Source organism: Prionailurus viverrinus, chromosome D2 (assembly GCF_022837055.1).
Source record: "Prionailurus viverrinus isolate Anna chromosome D2, UM_Priviv_1.0, whole genome shotgun sequence".
NCBI classification, from domain to species: domain Eukaryota; kingdom Metazoa; phylum Chordata; class Mammalia; order Carnivora; family Felidae; genus Prionailurus; species Prionailurus viverrinus.
Genome location: NC_062571.1, coordinates 79,543,406 through 79,563,373, shown reverse-complemented (window position 1 = coordinate 79,563,373; position 19,968 = coordinate 79,543,406). Strand labels below are relative to the sequence as shown.

General features: G+C 57.4%; 2 protein-coding genes across 2 annotated transcripts; both read right to left on the bottom strand.

Moving 5' to 3' along the window:
- Positions 1-4,045: 4,045 nt before the first annotated feature.
- HMX2 (H6 family homeobox 2) lies at positions 4,046-5,803 on the bottom strand. The gene is made up of 2 exons (XM_047826319.1): positions 5,536-5,803; positions 4,046-4,599 (listed from the first exon to the last, which is right to left on the bottom strand). Exons 1-2 carry the CDS (start codon positions 5,801-5,803, stop codon positions 4,046-4,048), a joined length of 822 nt encoding a protein of 273 aa, XP_047682275.1.
- Positions 5,804-16,216: 10,413 nt separating this feature from the next.
- On the bottom strand, positions 16,217-17,917 carry HMX3 (H6 family homeobox 3). Its single transcript, XM_047826435.1, has 2 exons — positions 17,518-17,917; positions 16,217-16,890 (listed from the first exon to the last, which is right to left on the bottom strand). Exons 1-2 carry the CDS (start codon positions 17,915-17,917, stop codon positions 16,217-16,219), a joined length of 1,074 nt encoding a protein of 357 aa, XP_047682391.1.
- Positions 17,918-19,968: the final 2,051 nt, after the last annotated feature.

Below are 19,968 nucleotides of genomic sequence, written 5' to 3'. Positions count from 1 at the left end.
TGAGGAAGGAGTGGAAACTACAATTCCCAAAGAGCATCGCGCCAAGGCTGAGCTCACGCTCTCTCCCGCCCGTGTGCGGCACGCTGGGAAATGTAGTTTCCCTGGGGCCAACGCCCTGCCGGTTTTCTAGATAGTAAGTGGGAGAGATGCTCTTTCCAGCTTGACCCTTAGGGCCCCTCCCCCCCGACTCGGTCTCTCAGACAAAAAAAAAAAAAATCCCATTTTGGTCAATACATGTATAGAAATAAATTATTCTCCCTTTCACTGGACATGCATATAGCCATGAAGTTAACCAAGAATTGGAGTGGAGAAGGAAATATTTGCCCTAAGCATTTGCATTATTTTGCCCTGATTTGTTCTCATTTTCCTGGAGTTTCCACCTGTGAACGAGGGTCTCACATTTCCCATTGTCTTAAGATCTATCGATATCACAGAAATTCACCCTTATTTATACTAGGCTTTATCCCTCCATTCCATCTTTTTTGCAAACAATTATTGAGCAGGCCTGGTGAGGGACTCTGGGAAGATGCATCAGTCACACAGTTCTTGTTCTTGGGGGACTCTGTCCAGAAGGGTGGACAGACTGGAAAACAAACAATTACTCTGCAGTGCATTAAAGTTCAAAAGCCTCTTTTAGACATATGTTTCAGCAGAGTCCGAAAACGACAGCTACAATGACAGCTTCTCCCTGTCCACCTCCACCCCAAAAACTCCCTAGAGTTTCTGTTTCTAGACTCCTCCAGAAATAGGAGAATCAAGAAGGTTGCTTCTGTAACTGACATAATATCCATGAAAGAAAAGTAATTCTTAATTTATACCTAGAATGCTGTGACTCGATTACTCTTGAATATCAAAAACTCACTGGCAATATTTACTTTAATCCATACTGCAACCGCTTTTTCACTGCCTTTTATGACACACAAAAAAAACTTACTTTCTTGTGTGATTTTCTATGAAGTGGAAGGAAATTGTTGGAGTTAAAGTGTTTAACTTTTAAGGTACACTAATAGAGAAAAAAATGTTGTTGGCCTTTACACATTCACATACCCTATTCAGGTGCACTTCTTTTTATGATTCTCAGTACAATAAACACACTCACAGTAACCACCCTTCTGCCCACTGTGCTGACATTACTCCTAAAAGAACAGATTCTTGCCCTCCCTCCTCACCAGTCCTCATACTTGGTTCTCCATCTGTTCTCTCTCAACAAGTTAATGGTGAGGTTAAGAATTTTAAAATGCAGTGCCTTGCCCCCATTCTAACTTTGGCTAAATAATTTTATCTCCAAATAATTCTATTTGGTTCCCTCTTCCAGTTGTTTATTTAATTCTATTAGAGTTTCAAGATTCTGAACATGAATTATCTGCTAATAAAATCTAAGTGTATTTCATTATACAGTGTGTGTATGATTCAGGTCCCTCTGGGCAGGCAGTTGCAGCTGAACTCTATTTGAGTTTTAAGAACCGTCAATCTTTTAAATCCAGTTTACAGCCTGAAAGGAGGCTGATGATTTTGCTGATTATTCAAATGAATTGATAGTCTCGAGATAGGAGATCTGGCCACAATGGAGTCTTGAACATTTTAAATCCAAATTCAAGTCGTGTGTGTGTGTGTGTGTGTGTGTGTGTGTGTGTGTGTGTGTGTATTAACAATCAGTTACCTGTAAGAGGAATCCCTAGAAACTAATTACACTGTTGGATCACCTTGGACTGCTAATTTCTGGGTTAGTAAAAAGATTGAAATATCCACTATATGACAAACTTGAAAAGTGTCATCCTTGATATTTTAAGGGCAAAATCACTGCCATTAAGAGCCTAGAGTGGCTAGAGAAAGCCACTTCCTATAAGAGTAGTAAGCATAAGGAGGATATAGTGAGCCAATGCTGTTAAAACCATCATTGCTTGACGAACACATAATCTATTGAAATGCAGACAATAATGATATGGATGGAATATTCCTATACAAGTAGTTCCTGGAGAAAATGGGTTATTTCTCCATGGAATATTCAAATAACAACTTTAAAGGAAAAGAAGAATTTACAGTGGGTCATCTGGAAAGAAAAACTTCATGGAAATAAAATATGTGGACCAAATAAATTAGAAGAAAACGGATCCAGTGTCTCTTTTGTTTTCCCTCTCTGACTATACAATAGTCAGCAGAGTTCTCAGCAAGTTCTAGGGCTCAGTAAATATTTACTGTATTTAACTAAGCTGAAATGAAATAAGCGGACTAGAACAAACTTAGAATAGGCGAATGTATTCTTGGATAACAGCCTTCTGACGTCATCTTGAAAGAGATTGTAATTTTCATGAGAGCTTAGGTGAGAGGAAAACAATGACCTCAAAATGTGGACAAGAGACCCAGCACTTCAGGCAGAATACTGCGGGTCACATAGACGGTTAATAGGTATCCTATATTTTCATAAAACGCTGATTAATTTCGATGCCTCTCGGCTCAGAGACCAGTCTATCACGCAAATGTTTTCCTTCCAGAGGGTGAGGTCCTACTTCCGCGTTGCGCACTTCCAGCACCCTTGCACCGACTAAGAGGACCTCAGGATCTGAGGCTGGAGGGCCGGGGAGTTCTCCCCACGTGACACCGAGCCACCCTCCTCCTCTAAGGTCCAGCCATCTTTTCCGACGTTTTACAAGGAACAGGCGGCTGCGGTCAAACATTGCAAAACTCTGCGATTTACATGCCGCCCGCGCTGCTATTCTCTGGGCGCCTCGCCCTCCCATCCCGTGGCGCAAAAGCCTGTGGGCGTGCAGGCGGCGCGCCGCGATCCCTTTCAGCGCGACCGGCCAAGTGCTTGCCCTTGACCCCGCCGTTCAGCCACGCACAATGAAAACTATAAACAACAACAATTTTTGAAAGTGCGGGGAAGCGCCTCTGCCTCCCGCGCTTTCTTTGCCGAGTCTCCAGCCTCAGATCCCCCTGCTCAGCCGAATCGTCTCTTTTCGGCGCCCGGTTCCCGCGCCGCGAGGGACGCTCAAGTGTGCCACCGGCTTCGGAACTGTGAGCGGCTGCAAGCCTGTCGCGCCAGGCTAAGGGACGAGCAAAGCGGGCTCTTTACCTGGTTCAGGCAGCGCCACCCCACCTGACCTTCGCCCTCGTTAGGAGGCTCGTGGCACGGGTTACACGACGTCGCAGGGCGCCCTGTTGCGGACCAGCCCAAGGCGCTTCTAGTGCTGGGTAGATACTGGGTCCCGGGAGGCAGCGCTTCAGCGGTGAGGCTCCCGGCCTTTGTCCCTCTCCGCGCGGGCTCCGGAGCTGGATTCCCGTCCAGGTGCACCGTGGCCTGAGCCAGGACTCTGGGGCATCAAGGGAGTGGAAGGGGGTGCAGCTCCAGCCCACGTGCCGCCTCGGCGGCGCCAAGGTCGCTACCTTTAACCCCTGACCCCGGTCCCACCCTGCACGTGGGGAGAGCCGGCCTCTGCTGTCGCACGCTTCCACCAAAAACGAAGAAAAGCCGCGCGTCAGCACGCTGGGCAATCAATCTCACCAAAGTTGGCAACGATGCTTAAAATGTTTTATTTTTGTTTTCCTCTTTAAAAATATTTACAGATCTGAAATCTCCCCCTTTCGCCCCTACCCATCCTCCGGACGAGGGAAACGAAAAGGGGCGTTGAGCTCATTGTCCAAAGCCCCCCGCTGGCTTGGCCGGCTGCGTGTGCATGTACCTACATACAGGTGTCTATATGGGGTGAGGAGTGTACCTGGCTTGGTTGGCGTTTTTCTGATATTTCTTTTCTACCGGTCACTGTCGATCTGGCCGAAACCCCCTTTCCCACCACCACCCGAGGACATCCCCTCCGACATGGTTTTCAAAGCGTACTGGTTTTGGGGGGCGGGGGAGGGGGGAGGCGAGAGCAGGCGATGTGGCTGGAGAAAAGGCCGATAAATACCCGAAACGCTCGAAACGAAAAGTAGGGCAGAGGCCATAAATAAGAGATAACGAATACACATGGTGTATTTCTTAATATTTCCGGCCGCAGCCCGCCCCGCGCCGGGGCCCCGGGGAGCGCGGCGCGGGGCCGGCGGCCGCTCAGTAGTCGAGCTTGTTGTAGAGGTTGTAGAGAGGTAAGGCCGAGAGGTTGCCGCCGGGGTAGTAGAGCGGCGCCGGGAAGGCGAGCGAGCGCGGCACCGGCACCCGCAGCAGCGAGCTGTCCCGGAACACCAGCGGCATCCCCACCAGAGTCTGCGCCGACGCGTGCGCCATGTTGGCCGCCTCCAGCTCGGCCGAGAGCTGCCGCTTCCACTTGTTGCGGCGGTTCTGGAACCAAGTCTTGACCTGGGTCTCCGTGAGCTGCAGGCTGGAGGCGAGGCAGGCGCGCTCCGAGCTGCTCAGGTAGCGCTTCATGTCGAAGGTGGACTCGAGCTGGTACACCTGGCTGCGCGAGAAGACCGTGCGCGTCTTCTTCTTGGCGGCGCCCGCCTGCCGCTCGGCGCCGCCGTCCCGCGGCCGCTCGGGCCCTGGCGAAGGCGAGCCCGCGGGCAGGAGCCTCTCTTTCTCTTCCTTAAAGTCCGGGTGCGAAGGAGAGAGGAAAGGCGTGCGCTCCGAGCTCGCGGGCCCCGCGCTTCCGCTGCCCTTGGGGGTACCTGGGGAGTGAGAACAGACAGGAGGGCATGGAGTTGGGGAACCTCAGAAAGCCCCAGCTCTGGCCAGGACCCGGGGTGGGAGGGCAGGGGTGGTGATGGGGGCGGGGGGTGCGGCCGGCGGCTGCAGCCTTGGTCCCAACCCCTTTCTCTTCTCCCTCTCGCCGGAACCCGAAGCCCAGCACCCTGGCCTTGGAAAGCAGCGGGAGAGGGATCCGGCCGCTTCGAGTCTGGGGTCTCGGTGCCCCCAGCTTCGTGAAAGGACGTGTGGCAACAGGGGGAGGAGGTCTGGACGGTGGGGGGGGGGGAGGGGGACATTAGCATCATTTTAAAAGGTGATTTTGCCTTGTAATAACTGAGCTGGCAGAGTTCCCCGAGCTTTATAGTATGGCATCATTTCACAGGCCGTTTGTTCGGAAATCACGCTAAGGACTAACGCGGGGCTCCCCTCCGTCAGATGTTGTAAAGAGGAACCGTCTCTGAAAGGCACCATTGTCAATCATCTTGGAGTGGTAATCAGGCCCAGGGTGGGGGGCGGGGAGGGAGGGAGAGGAGAAAAAAGACGCTGGAAGAGATTGCGGTAGAGACAGACGGACCGCTGGCACCCGACTTCCAGACCTCTTGCTCGGAGAGTATCCGACCGATGCACGAGGGCGATGTTGAGGGCAGAGCCGTGTGTGCGGCCGGCCCTGTACCCAGCCCGCTGTGCTACACTCTCCCTCCAACCCAACCTTCTCCAAGACCGCGCCGCGCGAGGTCTGTGTTCCCAGTCACCTCCCGGGCCCCCTCCGGGAGGAGGAGACAACAACGCGCGCGTCCCCTCCCCTCCTCCCTCGACCCTGGGCGGCCGGGGCTCTGGCCAGAGGGGGCCTGGACCCCGGCACAGCTTCCCGCCCCTAGAGCTTGCTCGCGGCCGACCCGGCGGCGTGAGATCCTTACCCAGGCAAGGAAAGGGGATGGGGGGGTGATGCTTGGAGCCCGGCTCCTTGGGGCCGTGCGGGTCTGGGCAGAAGCAGGCAGGTGCCTTCCAGCCGTCGTCCGGCTCCTCCTCCTCCGAGGACACGGACAGGCTGCGCTTCCTGGCCGGCCAGCCGGCGGGCTCCCGTGGCACCTCGGAGGGGCCCCCGCCCAGGATGGACTGAATGGTGAAGCTGGAGACGCCGCCGGCCGCCGGACACCCCTTGCCTGCATCTTCCTTGCTGCCCATCCTGGGTTCATAAGAAATCGGAGGAAACCAAGAACTCCCTTTAGAGACGATCTGGGTGGAAGGTGGTGCAGGCAGGCAGGCGGGGGGAGGGGCGGGGAGGGGAGCCAGGGGGAGGGGGCGGCGAAGCTGGTGAGGCGTCCCCTTTGCGCGGGGGACACGCGGGCACAGGATGGCTGCGCGGGGATCCTTGCCCGCCCGACTCTGGGTGCGCCCGCCCAGCCCCGGCGCGAATGCCCCTTCCTTGCCCGCCAGCTCGCGGGGTCTCCGCCGGCGCGGAGGTGGCGCGGCCTTATTTGCATAGAGGTTACCCCGACGCGGCCAATCGCAGCGCCGCCGAGCGGCCCCGGAAATTTTCAAAAAGCCCAGGCCCGGCACGCAGCGACTGTGCGCCCCGGAGCGCGCCGAGAACCCGGAGGGCATCAGCTGTGTGCATCCAGGGACAGCCGGGCGGAGAGCAGCATAGATTCCAGCCCCAGGTTCCTGGCCGCTCTGGCGACCCTGACCGCTCGGACTCCGGCCCTCTTGAGGGGCAGGGGCAGCGCGGGGCTCCGAGCTGGAGCGGCCCGACGCCTCCCTCAGGCGACGGTCCTCGCACCGCCGGAGGAGCTGGTACAGGCTGTTCCACCCTCCCACCCTACCCTCCCACCCCTCCGGCCCCGGACCGGCAGGCAGAGCCGGCGCCCCGCAGACCACTGCGCCCGGCGCGGGAGGGAGGGGGCGTTAAGAGCATGCGCTTCCGAACTGATGCCCTCCCTGGGACCCCAACTGGCAGGCCCGGGGCAGACAACTTCTGACCATCCCAGCCTACAGGTCCCACCCCTGCGACAGATCCTTGGGGGTGTGGAAGAGAGACCTAGATCTTGTGGCAACACATCCTGGTTCACGTCCTGGCCCCACCATTTACAGACTGCGAACCAGGACGAGTCAGAGCCTCACTGCCCTCCCTGGCGGAATGAACTTCTCATTAGCATCTCCCCCTTTCTCCTGTTTCGAGGATGTCCTTAGATAGGGATGGAAAGCTGCAGAAAGCCCAGGAGACCTAGGAGCTCATAGTAGGGACTCAGTAAACTTTTGCTGAATAGCCCACAGCCCACTCTCCATTTCACAAGTTTCTGGGTTTGTTTGTTTGTTTGTTTGTTTGTTTGTTTGGCAAATATTGCAGGTCACAGAATTGCTGCAGAGATAGAGGCGCTTTGATGCTGGGAAAAGGAGAAAGAGGTGAGAACGGGTCATGATTTTAGAATTCGGCAAAGTCCATTCAAATCTCATCTGGGTGACCTTGAACATGACACTAAAACCTTCTGAGCCTGGATTTCCTCCTTTCCTAAACTTGGGGGAAGAAATGCCTACCTGGAAGAAGTTATAGTTAGGTCTGCATGGCCAACTCCGAGGCGGCGAGGGGTAAGTGCTCAATAAACCGTGGTTCCTTCCCTCCTCCTGGCGACCTCTGAGCCCTGGTTCTTGCCCCTTTAATTCCCTATCAGCTGTTATTGGACCTCGAAGCAGCCAGGCGCAGGCAAAACATTACAGGGGCACAGTTGTCTACACAAGCTGAGAGGAAAGGAAGGTGAAGTAAGGCCCCGAGGCACTCAGGCAACACCAGCTCGGTTTGCGACCCCAGGACCGCTCCACCAAGAGCTCTTGGGAGCCCCCTGCCCCTAAGATATTCCCCCAAATGCCACCAAGGTGATAGGAGACTCTGGAATCAGTCCCCACAAATGTCCAGACGCTGCACCATGACGGTGCAGTTCCCTCCTCGCCCGCGCTGCGCGGGGTTATTGAGTAAAGCGCTTATAATATCATTAGCCTCGGTGAGTTACCGACTGCAGCCCTACCCGTGGCAGAACCTCTCGCTACTTAACTCCTCGAAGGGCTCGTTAATGGGCTAATTGATTAGGAGTCGGCGGAGCAGCCGAGCAGGGGCAGGCGAGGGGGTGGAGGCTAGGGGCTGTGCGCCACGGCCCGGGAGGCCGGCGAGGGGCAGGTGCCGGCCTCCGTCACCGCATTAACCTCTTCAGGGCTCGGCGGCGGGGTCGAGACACATTACAAATGGTCAGCTTTAATCATGGTGTCAGCTCATTAACCCGGAAGGACCCGGCGCTGAAATACAATTTGTGCGTCCTCTGCGCGGCCGCGGCACAAGCTCCAGGGCCACGTCGCGGCCTGTCCCGCGCGCTCCCGCATGGCTGAGGGACAGAGGGGAGGTTCCTGGAAAGACACAGCCTACTCTCAGCCGCCTGCGGCCTTTCTGCCTCCTCAAACACCCTGAGTGGGCGTTATCTCCTGGCCTTAGCCAAGGCTACCCTAAGGGAAATTGGCCAGCCCGGGGAGTAGAACCCACCACCCTCTGGGGAAGAAAGCAGAGTTGGGGGGGGGGGGTGCGGGTGTTGATTGGACCCTTCCAAATTAGTAAATACCTGGTGCCAGCAACCTGGAACACGCCGGGAGCCTCCCATCATTCTTCACGTTAATCCTCATAGCCAATCTGTGGTGCAGATCTTTAACCCCATTGTACAGGCGGTGAAACTGAGGCTCCCGGGGAAAAAGTGACCAGCCCAGGCAGAGTAACCAAGATTGAAGCTCAAGGTTGTTCCACTGCCAATACCAGGCCCTTGGGAGGGGGCGAGGGGTGGAGCAGACGTTGGTATGGAGTTTGGCATGGAGTCCGGGAGGACCTCAGCTATCTTCCGAGAGCACGGGGTCAAGGGCCCACGGGGTTGGCCTCTGCCAGGGCGGAGACCCTAAGAGGTGGTGGCAGGGCTCTGGGGTAGGCTTCAGAGATGCAACTCCAAGACCGGAAGCAGCGAGGGACTGAGCTCAGGTGGGGAGGGGTGTGAGCTGACCCATGCAGCCTGGTGTGAGGACTCAAAACTAGGAAACCACGCAGCCCCGCGACCCCACAACTTTGCCCCCACCTCCACCCCCACCCCAGGCTAATTTGGGAGGTCAAAAGGAGCCATCTGGCCTCGTACTCTGCTTGCACCCTACTTTCTCTCGCATTGACCGTCTGGTCTACACAGAGGTGCGCTACAACTGAGTCCTGCGTAGCTTCTATCACCTGCACACCCCGCACTTCATGCGCACGCCCTGAGCTGTATGCACGCGCTTGCATAAACGCTTACGCGTTCACACGCATTGAGGCAGCAAACGTTCTCTGAGCTCTGACTAGTGCGCGCGCACAGGCGCGCGCGCGCACACTCACACTCTCCACTTAGCCAAGGAAATGATGGTGGCAGCAGGACAGAGGCGGGGAGGCCGTGGCGGAGACCAGCGGACTCCCAGCTCTGCTACCCGAAGGACTCTCCTCTGCTATTCTGAACGGGTCACCTGCGTTGTCTTCCGCCTCCCCCCCCCCCCCCCCCCGCGTGCACTGACCGCAGTCACACCGTAGGGGCCGGAAGGCCAAGACTAGATCTTCCCACCATCCCTTTGGGGCATCCGGGGATCCCCGAGACATCACCCAGAGCTCAAAGGCCCAGACGCCCTCTCCTGGGCCCAGCACAGCTGTAAAACACACTCCCAGGAACCCTTAGCTCCAGGAACCAGCACCCACAGACACCCATTCTCTCTGCCCTCGAGTGTAGCAACCGTTCAACTCCGCACCACCTCCCACCCCACCCCTCGGAGTCTCGGGATAGCTCCGCCCCTCCCTGCTCCATTCAGATTAACCGCGGAAACTCTGGGCTCTGGCCCCTCCTCATTTTGGGGATCGCTCCCTCCCTAGGAATTAGACACAACCGGGTTCCAAGGAATGATAAACTTTCCGAGATTGAAAGGACGCTTAAAGTTTAGGTCTCGAGATTATGCCACTGCTCAATATTAAAGCGGCCCAGAGCAAACTTGCCGAGCCTAATAAAAATTGATCCTCTCTGCTCTGCAGCAGTTGGGAAATAGGCTGGCTGAGCCGAGTAATAGTGGAAGAAGGCTCCCTCCGAAATGACAGATGAAGTCATAAACAAGTTTGATCTTGGAATCAAGCTTCGATAAATATTAAACACAGTCTGCCCCCCCACCTTTACGGGACTGGATTATGATATATGGCGCGTCCAAACTTTAAAATAAGGAAATACCAAAGAAAATGATCTCAATAAATTTTCTAAGTATAAACGTTGATTATGTTTCGATTTTCATTCAAGGACCTCTGCTGTTCGTTCTTTGGTGCAAATGACATCTCGCAATAGGCTTTTGGGGAAAAGGGCTCCCTATTTGAAAAAGAGAGCCCCAGAGGTGTACAATTTATGTAATCTGCGGCTGGAAAATGAATTGTGTAATTTATTGGAAAACAGAAAGTCATGAAGATTGGATCAGCATAGCCGAGCCCCGACACCGCCCCCCCCCCACATCCATCAAGTTCCAATTAACAGCCTAACCAGAGAGCTTTAATGGGTTTCCAATCTAGTGGTCTGATAGACTCATCAATTCCTCTGGGAGAAATTAAGAAAATCGACCGCCCCTTGGCGACGCAGTGTCATTCCTTTCTGCAACTATATGTCAAATTAAAAACACAATTAAAATTTAAACTGTTTCAATCAAAGGGTGCCCTGCAACCTATGTTTCACTTAATAGAACTTTGATGAAAATCTGATGCGTGCACTCCATCACCACGGGGGGCGAGGGCGGCGAAGGAGCTCAGGAGAGAAGGGGATTCTTTCTATTTCTTTAAGACATTTGCGCTCGGGTGAGGCACACCAGGTGACTCCACCTGACCGCTCCTAAGTGATGGGCGCAACGCGCTCTCCGGAGCGCTCGCTCGGTCGCTCTACACCTCAACCCCAGCTCTTTTTCCTCTTCTTCCACCGCAGCCAGAAGGAATCCTTCTGGAACCCCAGAAGGGACCCAGTTGTGGGCAGTTTCTCCCCGGCAGATTCGTCTGGAGCAGCAGCCAAGGAAGGGTTTGGGCGAGTACAACCCGTGTGCACCTCCTGGGAACTCTCCAACGAGGCACGCAGCCTCCAGCTATCCCTTGCCTCAGGTCTCCGAAACTGCCCGACGCTTGCATGAAGGTCTACCGGATCGTAGAGGCACGACAAGGGTGGGAAGAAATCCCAGGCGGTTAAATGGACCCCGGGGAGAGCTAGGACTGCGCTGCCGTCTGAGACCAGTTTCTCCAGAAGCTGCCGCTCCCCACCCGAGCAGCCTTTAGGGTACTTCCACAGGAGGGGCTCACACTCCGGGACAAGCGCACCCAAATCTCAACTCGAGATCCAGGTCCGAGCACCAGGCGGGGCTCCAAAGTACAGCCGGCCTAGCTATCTTTTGCGACCTTTTCCTCTCTTTCGTCACCCATCCAACCCCCAGTTGTTTATAGATCAAAGGGTCAACATCCGCCCGGCACACCTCGACCGGGGCACGTGCACCCTGGCGCGCACACTTCCAGAGGCGTATGCCGGGACGCACGGATCGCTCGCGCCCAGGAGCCTGGGAGAGCGGGCTGGCAGGGCGAGGTGGTGGGCAGAGAGTGGGCGGGAAGCCTGGAGGAGGAGCCTGGCGGATTGCCTCCTCGGGGCCACGTGTCCGCGCCCTGGCAGGAGTAGTCCCAAGAGGGGATTTCTATGGAGCCCAGGGTTCTTGCACCCTGACTCCATCTTGGCGACCCAGTGGAGGCATCTTTTCCTAGCTGCTTTGCAGAGTCTGGTTTTAGATAGCTAAGGGGAGAGGCCCTCTGGATGGGTCACTGGGCCGCGGGGCGTGGAAAACCGAGAGAGGTGGGGCAAAATGGAGTCTCGGAGGCGGGCAGTTAAGTCTGCACCCCGCAGCGCCCCTCGAGGGAAGTTGAGGTGCCCCGCGCACACGCAAGGGCGCGTCGCGCCGGCTTGGGAAGCCCAACAACGCGAGGCCTCGCCAAAGCTCCCAAAGGCCAAAGGCTGCGCAGCCCTCGGACCCTGCTCCCATCGCCCAGGCCCTAGCTGGCCCAGCGTGCGCCCGCCCGCAGAAGAGAAAGCACATCTCACCGACCTTGCCTTCTCTTCCTTTCTTCCGGCTCTACCCTCCAGACGCGCGCTCTGGGAGCGAGGAGAGGACGGGGTTCTTGCGGCGGTGCCTCTGGCTCTGGCGTGCCGGGAGCCTGCCAGGAGGACGTCCCGGCTCAGAATGAGCGCCCAGTGGCGGGTGGGGGGGCAGTTTATATCTGTCCCGCTATTGTTTGATGTACACACACCCGCTCTATTTACTACCAAATAAAAGAAATACATCTGTGTTGCCAACAGAAACAGCTCGCGCGCTGGCTGTGCCGTCTCCCAGGGCCCGGAGGCGATCGAGGGCGCTCAGAGTGGCAGAGCCCCACATTGTGGGGACCTCGGCTCCGAGTTCGGTCCCAGCCCATAGGAGTATGGGAGTCCGTGGTGGGTGTTGGCAGCCTCCGCTAGTTTGTCCCAGATGGGAGAGCAGGAATGCACGAGGCATTCCTGCTGGAAGGATTTCAGGCTTGCCTTACGTACCAAGGGATTCTACCCAGCTTGCCTTACTTAGCCTGAGGCTGTAGAGAAAACCAGCTTCCCAGGGTCCCCTCAAACAAGGTGTGCCTGACTTTGTGTGTTAGCGATAGCTGTGATGATGAACACATATGTGGGTGGGTGTACCGCAAGCACCTGGGTATGGTCTTCATTAGGGTCTATCTAATGTGTTCGTGTGTGGGGCGAGTGTTTATATCACACGGGAGTGTCCCCTATGTGTGGTTTGCTGGTGTGTCTATTTGGGTGATGCAGAAAGACAGTGTCATTTGCACTGATTTGAGGACTGACAGGGAGTGCAGATAGGGAAGGGTCTGAAGTTAGGGTAGGTGGAGAGAAGGCTAGGTTCTGCGATGGGGGGGGGGGAGGGATCGAATGGATAAAATCCGGAGTGTTGGTTCAGTGTCCTAGGGTAGGGGACAGGGGCTGCCCTGGCATCCTGCAATGGAATGTCCTGGAGGAATTGGGTAGATGCACGGTGGCTCCTTCAGACACCCCCCCCCCCCCGCTGAGGGGTTCCAGCAACTCCCCCGCAATCCCTGCGGAGGCAGGGGTGGGGAGGGGCATTCTTTGTAGGGAAAGATGACCCCAACAAGCTCTTGGGGTGTGACAGTCCCACCAAGAGCTTTCTTGGACTCTGGGGACACTAAGGCCTCAGAAAGCCCTGCAGTAGAGCCGAGGATGCTTCCTGTGTAGAGCGATGCATGGTGCCCCCACACTCTGGCACAATTCTTTCTCTTGCATTGGGAGAAATACCACCACTCCGACTTGACAGGAGGGAGGTGGAAGTTTCCCGCCTGGGCCAGCTTCAGGCTCACACAGCGGCCAGTCCCTGGAGGTGGCCAGATGACCCTTCTCCCTTAGGGCAGGCACGGTGGCTGGGGGGGGGGGGTAGGGGGCGGGAACACGTGGGTGCAGGGCAGCGGAGCTCCCCCGATAGGAGGGAGAGAGAGAGACGGGGAGAGCAGGACAAAGGATAAACGCTGCATGTGGGGAACCAGTTATTTCTCGACTTTGTAAAGACTGGGTCAGTCAAGAACCGTTTTCTAGAATCCAAACACAAATAAAGAAGTATTTTCTTGGCATTTGATAGCATCGTGTTCTGGCTGTAAAAATCTAAGGATGTGTTTGCTATTGCAACATTATTTTTAATGAGCTGTTATTGGCCTGTCCCACAGTTAGTATTGCCAACAGTAAAAGGCATCACTGTGTTTTCAGGTAACACAAGGAACAACATATTTTGACCCTGAATTTCTGTTTATTTTTCATTTACGACACATGCCCTCGTTTTTATTCCAAACCACAGGGAAATAAAGGGAGATCTATCTTCACTGAGGTTCAGGCTAAAATTGTGCCATAAATACGCATGCCAGTTTATTTGGGGGCAGTTTCCCATCAATAGAAAACGACACCCAACATTTCAGCCACAGCAGACTCAACTGTGTGGATTGGGTTTGAAGAACCCAGCAAAGCGCGGGGAGAGGGAATGCGAGCGCGTGCAGGCGCTCCCCAGCGGACGCGCCGGGCGGTGTGCTCTTCGGCATCTTGACCGTCTACAGGTTCTTCATCTCCCCCTTCTGGCTCCCCAGCTTCAGACTTGCCCTGCCTGGAGTCGGGCGTACAGACCCCACGCTCTAAGGCAGGCAGCCGCGCGGTCGGCGAGGAGCGCGCAGGCACCTGCTTCCGCCCGCAGACGCGCGCTGCGCTGGGCCTCCCCGCGCGCCGCGCCTCGGCTGGCCGCCCACCGAGCGCGTGGGAACGGCCAGCGCTGCGCTTTCTGGCATGGGCCGGGGTGGGGGCAGAAGACCAGAGAGGCCGCCGCTGAGGTGTCGGGCGCCCGTGGACAGAAAAGGGTCTGGCCGGGAGGAGACAAGGTCCTTTCAGTGGCCGCGGCCACAGTTGGGTGGTCTCTGTTCCCCGGCCGGGACCGCGCGCATACCCGAGCCGCCCCGAGAGCCGCAGCTCCTCAAGGCTGGCGGAGGCCTCCCTGTCCGGGAGCTGGCAGCCGCCTTCTCTAGGGCCCTCTCGCGATCCGGCCTCTCCCAGCTGGACTTCGCGACCCGCCTCCGGCCACAGCTAAATTCTAAGTCCACTCCCTTCTTTCCTCCCCCCGGCCCCCCGCCCCTGGCTGCAACCGAGCCCACCGCGTTGCAGGCCCGCTGACGAATGCCTAGGAATGTCCTGCCCAGAATCTCGGGGCTTCTGAAGGGACCGTGGCCTGGGAACGGAACACGGGGCTGTAGCCCAGCGTTCAGAAATTTATCAGCCATCTCGGAGCTGGCGGCGGCCGCTTCGCTCAATTTCTCAAACTAGATGAGCCTAGGTCCTCGCCCCGCGTTACCCTCTGAGCGCAGGGCTCTGCAGGCTTCGAAAAACACTGGGGAGAGCGCAGCCCTGGTCGGGAACAAAGCCGCCTCTGTCTCTGCCACCTCCTGGATTACGGGGATGTGCGTCCAGCTCGGACTGGGCGAGCGCAGAGGCAGCCAGAGAGCGAGGCAGAAAAGGCTTCCAGAGACACCTGCCCTGCGGAAAATCGTCCGAAGTTTACACACTCTAGCGACACGAAACGCTTCGCTTTTCCTTTCTTTTTAATTAATTCGATTTCACGACAACAGTAAATGTAACAATATTTTGTGGGCTTTTTTTTCTCTTTTTCTTAAAAAGGGACTGAACCCGCATAGTGGCGAGGGAGATGGGGGGCAGGGCGGGGAGAACACCAAGCTATCGCAGAACAACAGGTGTAGCCGACAAAAAGAAAACAGATTGGGGGGCAGAGCCAGGAGCCCTGTGGAATTGAGGGTGAACTTTACAAGAAATCTGTACATATATCAAATAAGTTAAAATTCTCCTAAGTTGATTGTCCTTCACTTAAAGCGCTCCAGTATGCGTATCTCACTCCTTTGAGCATTGCTACCTATCTCTGTTTCTTTCCTCCCCTCCCTTTCCCCTTCTTAATTTTCTCCTAAACCAATGACGAAGATTACACAGTGAAAACGTCTGCTTCTCTCCCTGGAGAAAGAGGCAGGGCTCTCAGGAAATTTTGTACAATATTGCACAGCTCGAAAGTACAACAGTTACAGCAGAACAAAAAGGTAGGGGGAGAGGCTAAAAGACAGATTTTTTTTTTTTTAAATATTGGATGGACTTTCTCGAAACAGGGCACAAAGCAATACTGGTAATAATAATTTACCAACAAATGAAATCCCCAAAATAAATGCTACTAATAAATAAGACCACTCACACCGGGCCAGATGTGGAGCTGTTTCAATAATCAGAAGTCTGCTTGAGGCCTGTCTTATCTTTTCCCTTTAAACATTTAGAGAATCGTTCAGTCACGAAGCGGGACAGATAAAGAGGTCACCTGTGACACACCTCTGCCGGAAAAGTGGCCTGAGTCGGGGTTCCTCCCAGAGGCTGCTCAGATTCTGAAAATTAGGGAGGCTAACTGGAGGTGGAGAGGAAGAACCACACCCAGAAATCCAGGAATAAAAGTACCACAAGTTGAATTCTCTCTCTCTGGACTTCTGAAAATAGTTCTATATATATATATATATAAAAAAAAGAATAAGCTAAGGGGGTTATGTTTCTGGGGCTTATTTCTTTAAAAATAAAACCAAAAAACCACAGCGCAATGCAAATTTGGGGAGAAGTGCTGCACCTTTTACATCTTTCAGCCAGCCGAAATCTTCGACCCGGCAATTTTGTCTTTTTCCTGCTCTTTCTTAACATAACCAAAACCAAAAGAGAGAGGAGAAGCGCCTCAAATCCATTAGGGGTGAATTGCACGAAAATGCATTGCAAATACTTACGAAACGCTACCGATTGGGGGAGGGGAGGCCGGGGCCGCGCGCCCAAGCCCCGGTTCCCGAAGGCCGCTGGACGTCTCGGCGCCCTCGGCCCGGCCCAGTCTCCTCCGGGATCTGGGAAGGCGGCCGGGCGCTCCCTCCCCCTCCCCTGCCGGGCCTCAGACTGGCCTCAGCAGCGGCACGGACGAGACCACCGGGTGCGAGTAGTATACCGGGTGCGGGAAGGTGAGCAGCGGCTGGCTGACGGGCACCGGGGCCCCCGCGGCCGCGGCCGCCGCGCCGTCGGCCGCCGAGTTCTCGTGGTAGAGGATGGGCACCCGCACGATGCGCTGCGCCGCCGCGTGGCTCAGGTTGGCCGCCTCCAGCTCGGCCGCCAGCTGCCGCTTCCACTTGTTGCGGCGGTTCTGGAACCAGATCTTGACCTGCGTCTCGGTGAGGTGCAGCGACGCGGCCAGGCCGGCGCGCTCCGAGCTGCTCAGGTAGCGCTTCATGTCGAAGGTGGACTCGAGCTGGAAGACCTGGCTGCGCGAGAAGACCGTGCGCGTCTTCTTTTTGCGGCACGCGGGCTTCTTCTCGGGGCTCTCGGCGCCCTTCTTCCAGTCCTCCGCGCCCGGCGTCGCTGCCGCCGCCCCCACGCTCGCCCCGGCCGCTCCCGGAGCGGCCTCGCCTTCCTTCTTGCCTTCCTCCGAGTCGCTCTCCTCCAAAATGATCTCGTCCGGGCTCTTGGAGTCTAGCTCCTTGTGGTCGGGGTCGGCCTTGAGCAGTGGCTCCGGGGAGTCGCGATCGGTTCCCGAGGCGGGGGAGGAGTCTCGCAGGAGGGCCTTCTCCGAAGCTGGGGAGAGACAGACAGACGGACGTGCACACACGCACACCGAAACAGCCTTCAGAGAGGCCTGGCGCCTGGGGGCCGCAGGCTCAATCCGCGGTAGCCTCTGGGCCCCAGGCCTCGAGGCCTCTCCATTCTCATGGGCCTCCTTCCCGGCTGGGCCAGGGCACGGGCTCCGCGCCCTGGGATCCCCTTCCTCCCGAGGGCAGGCGACAGACCCGGACAGACCCGGTGGCGGCGCAGCCACTTCCTTTCTTTCCCTCAGCTCCCCCGCCAGGGGCCCACGGAGAGATTCTCCTCTGGCTTGGGCCCCACCGGCTCACTCCCTCCATCCAGGCCCTGTCCCCAGTCGCAGCCGGCTGAAACCTCCGCGTTCATACCCCAGGCCACTTGTCCCGGGAAGCGCCGCGCCCCCGGTTCCAATTCCACCTCTTTTCTCACCAAGTGGGATTGGATTCCCTGGCAGCGCAACAGAGCGCGCGGGCGGTAGGTGCAAGCCCGGGGCCGGAGGAAGTTGGCCAAACAGCGGGTTGGAGGGTGCAGGGGTCCCAGGGTTGCGGTGGGAGGCAGCGCGGGGCGGGGATGGTACTGGCGCGCAGGGAGGACAACGAAAGTTCAAAGAGAGGTCGGTACCTTCAGGTCTCGAGAGGTGGCCGCCGGCGGGGGTCAGGGTGTAGGGGTACCACCAGGCCGGGGAGCGCTCCAGGTAGTGCGCGGGCAGGGCAAACCTCTGCGCCGGGATCTCAAAGCGGGGGAAAGCCAGGTCGCCCACCTGCGAGAGCGCGAAGCCCGCGGCGCCCTCCAGAGCCCCCTTGGCCGCAGCGGCGGCGGCCGCGGCCGCGGCGGCGGCGGCGGAGGCCGGCGCGAAGAGCGTCCGTGGGGGCGGCTGCGGCTTAGGGGGTGGCCGGTGGTGGTCTCCGTTGAGCAGGTTCTTGATGGAGAACGGGGACTCCTTGGGCGCGGGAGGTGGGGGCGGCGGCGGCGGGGGCTGCGCGCTAGCCGTGCCAGGGGCGTCCGGCCCGGGCTCCGGCATGGTCCCCTCTCCTCCGGGTCCCGGGGAGGGAGGGATCGGGACGGGCGGGCGGCCGGGCGAGCAGGCGGGCGGCCGGAAATCAGACCATAAACGGAACTCAACTACGGGGCGCAAAGTCGGGGGCCGCCCCAGGCGCAAATCCAGCGGCGGGAGGGCGGGGTGAGGACCCGGCCGGGGCGGGCTCGCATGTGGGAGGGGTGCTGAGGGGCGGGGAGCGGCCCAGCCGCGGCACAGAGGGAGCGAGGCGGCTCGGCGGCGGCTGCAGCTCCCGGGGAGGAGGCGGCGGGAGCAGTCCCCGGCTCGGGGCTGCGTCAATCCGGCGCCGGATGCTAATGATGAAATCAAAATGTCATCCAAGTTAAATGCGGGGAGTATACGGCGATTGGGCGCGTACAATGGCAAATGGGATTAGGCAGGCGAAGGCGCAGCCGAGCCCGGGCCCCGCAGCCGCCTCCACCACCGCCCCCTCCTCGCCTTCGCTCGGATTTTGGCGCTTTGGCTTCGGGCTATAAGAGCCTGCCTGTTATTGGCTTTATATAGTCCAATTAGGCAGCAAATGAGGACAAGCCTATTAGCACAAAAGGATATTGGCTCCCGCTAAAGAGGCACTCGGAGCGCTCGGGCGAGCGCAGGAGGCGAGCGAGGGACGCAGAGCCGGCGGCGCCCCCCGGCCCGGAGCGCACTGACAGCCAAGGCGCCGGGAGCCCGAGCCTTCCTCTGCCCCCTGCAGTTCGGGGACCCGCTTCCAGCCGCCAGGCCTGCGGGAGGGGGAAGGGGCGGGCCCGGCCCGCCCGGGTCACCTCGGGGTTATCCGCGCTCGCAGCTGCGGATCCCCCCTCCCCCAGGGGCTTGACAGGGTCCCGCCGCCCCCACGCAGCTGGAGAGCCACGCAGCCCCGACCTGGGAGGCAGGACACGACCTCCCGCCCTCGGCAAAGTCAGCACTTCCCTACCCTTTGGGGTCCGGCGGCCTCAGCATACTCCCCAAAGCCTGCTAAGGGCGCGGCCACGAAGAGGGGGATTTGGGTTCCCGTCTAATCGTTAGGGAAGGAATCAGGGTGTAAGTCCTTGGACTGCATCAGCGGGCTCAGGAATCAGCGTGCCCTTGGCCTTTGGCCCTGGGAAACCGAAGAGTGAGCCTTTCCTCTGGAGCAGGAGTGGGTGTGAGTGTCTGTGCACCTGCGGGTGCGCGCAAAACGGGCCGACACCCGCGCGTCACTTGGTGGGGCTCCTGGGGCAGCAGCGTCGCGGCACCGACGGCTACGCTCCGAAGGGCGCTCCTCTTCTCTGGCCCGGGCCCTAGAAGACAGCACTTTCTCCCGGGAAGTCTCTCCCGCCGGCGCTTAACAGCGGCAATGCGAACCGAAGGCACAGCGGCGCACCTTGCTCAGCCCTGGCGGTGGCAGCGGCACCGCAGCGTGTCCCCCAGGACCGCCGAGTCCCTAGAGAACCCTGCTGGGCCTCTGAGGGACAGCTGGGGGAAGATCACTCTACTCCATCGGTTTAAAAAGCAACTCCCCAGGTTGCACAAGAAGCCCGGAAGGCAGGCATTTAAGACTCTAGATTTAAGCATCAAATAAAGTAGAATTGCTTGTGGGGTCCCTTCCCGAGAGACAGCTCTCTGGTCAGAGAAAGGCGGCGAAGTGGCCATCACTCCCCTCCAACCATCGTGCGCTTTCATGCACCCAAGGTGTTTTCATGGCCCCTTCGCTTCCCGATTGCCTTATTGGCAGATGCATTGGCCAGATGCAACCGCTTTGGTTCCGCTGTTGAGAACTGGGTTTGTATTATTATTTTCTGATCCGGGGCTTCAGACCCCGCACCGCCCCCCCCAAATCTCGATGGGCGCATTTAATGCTTCTTTCAGCAAACATTCATCTACCATAGTGAACCCAATTTTTGCTTTGGGAACCTGGAAGCATTGTAAATGGTACTTCCGTAAACAATCATTATTCTCATTATTATTACTCCCTTGAGTTGGTACAGAGAGTTAATGGAATGCAAAACGCCATACCGTCCAAAATCTGAGTTTGAAAGCAATCACCGCCCTGA

Excerpts from the sequence above, each read along its gene's own strand:
- HMX2 (XM_047826319.1), bottom strand. The coding sequence starts at position 5,803 with ATGGGCAGCAAGGAAGATGCAGGCAAGGGGTGTCCGGCGGCCGGCGGC. Across the intron at positions 4,600-5,535 it reads CATCCCCTTTCCTTGCCTGG|GTACCCCCAAGGGCAGCGGA; the intron begins GTAAGGATCTCA and ends CTCACTCCCCAG.
- HMX3 (XM_047826435.1), bottom strand. The coding sequence starts at position 17,917 with ATGCCGGAGCCCGGGCCGGACGCCCCTGGCACGGCTAGCGCGCAGCCC. Across the intron at positions 16,891-17,517 it reads CCACCTCTCGAGACCTGAAG|CTTCGGAGAAGGCCCTCCTG; the intron begins GTACCGACCTCT and ends GTCTCTCCCCAG.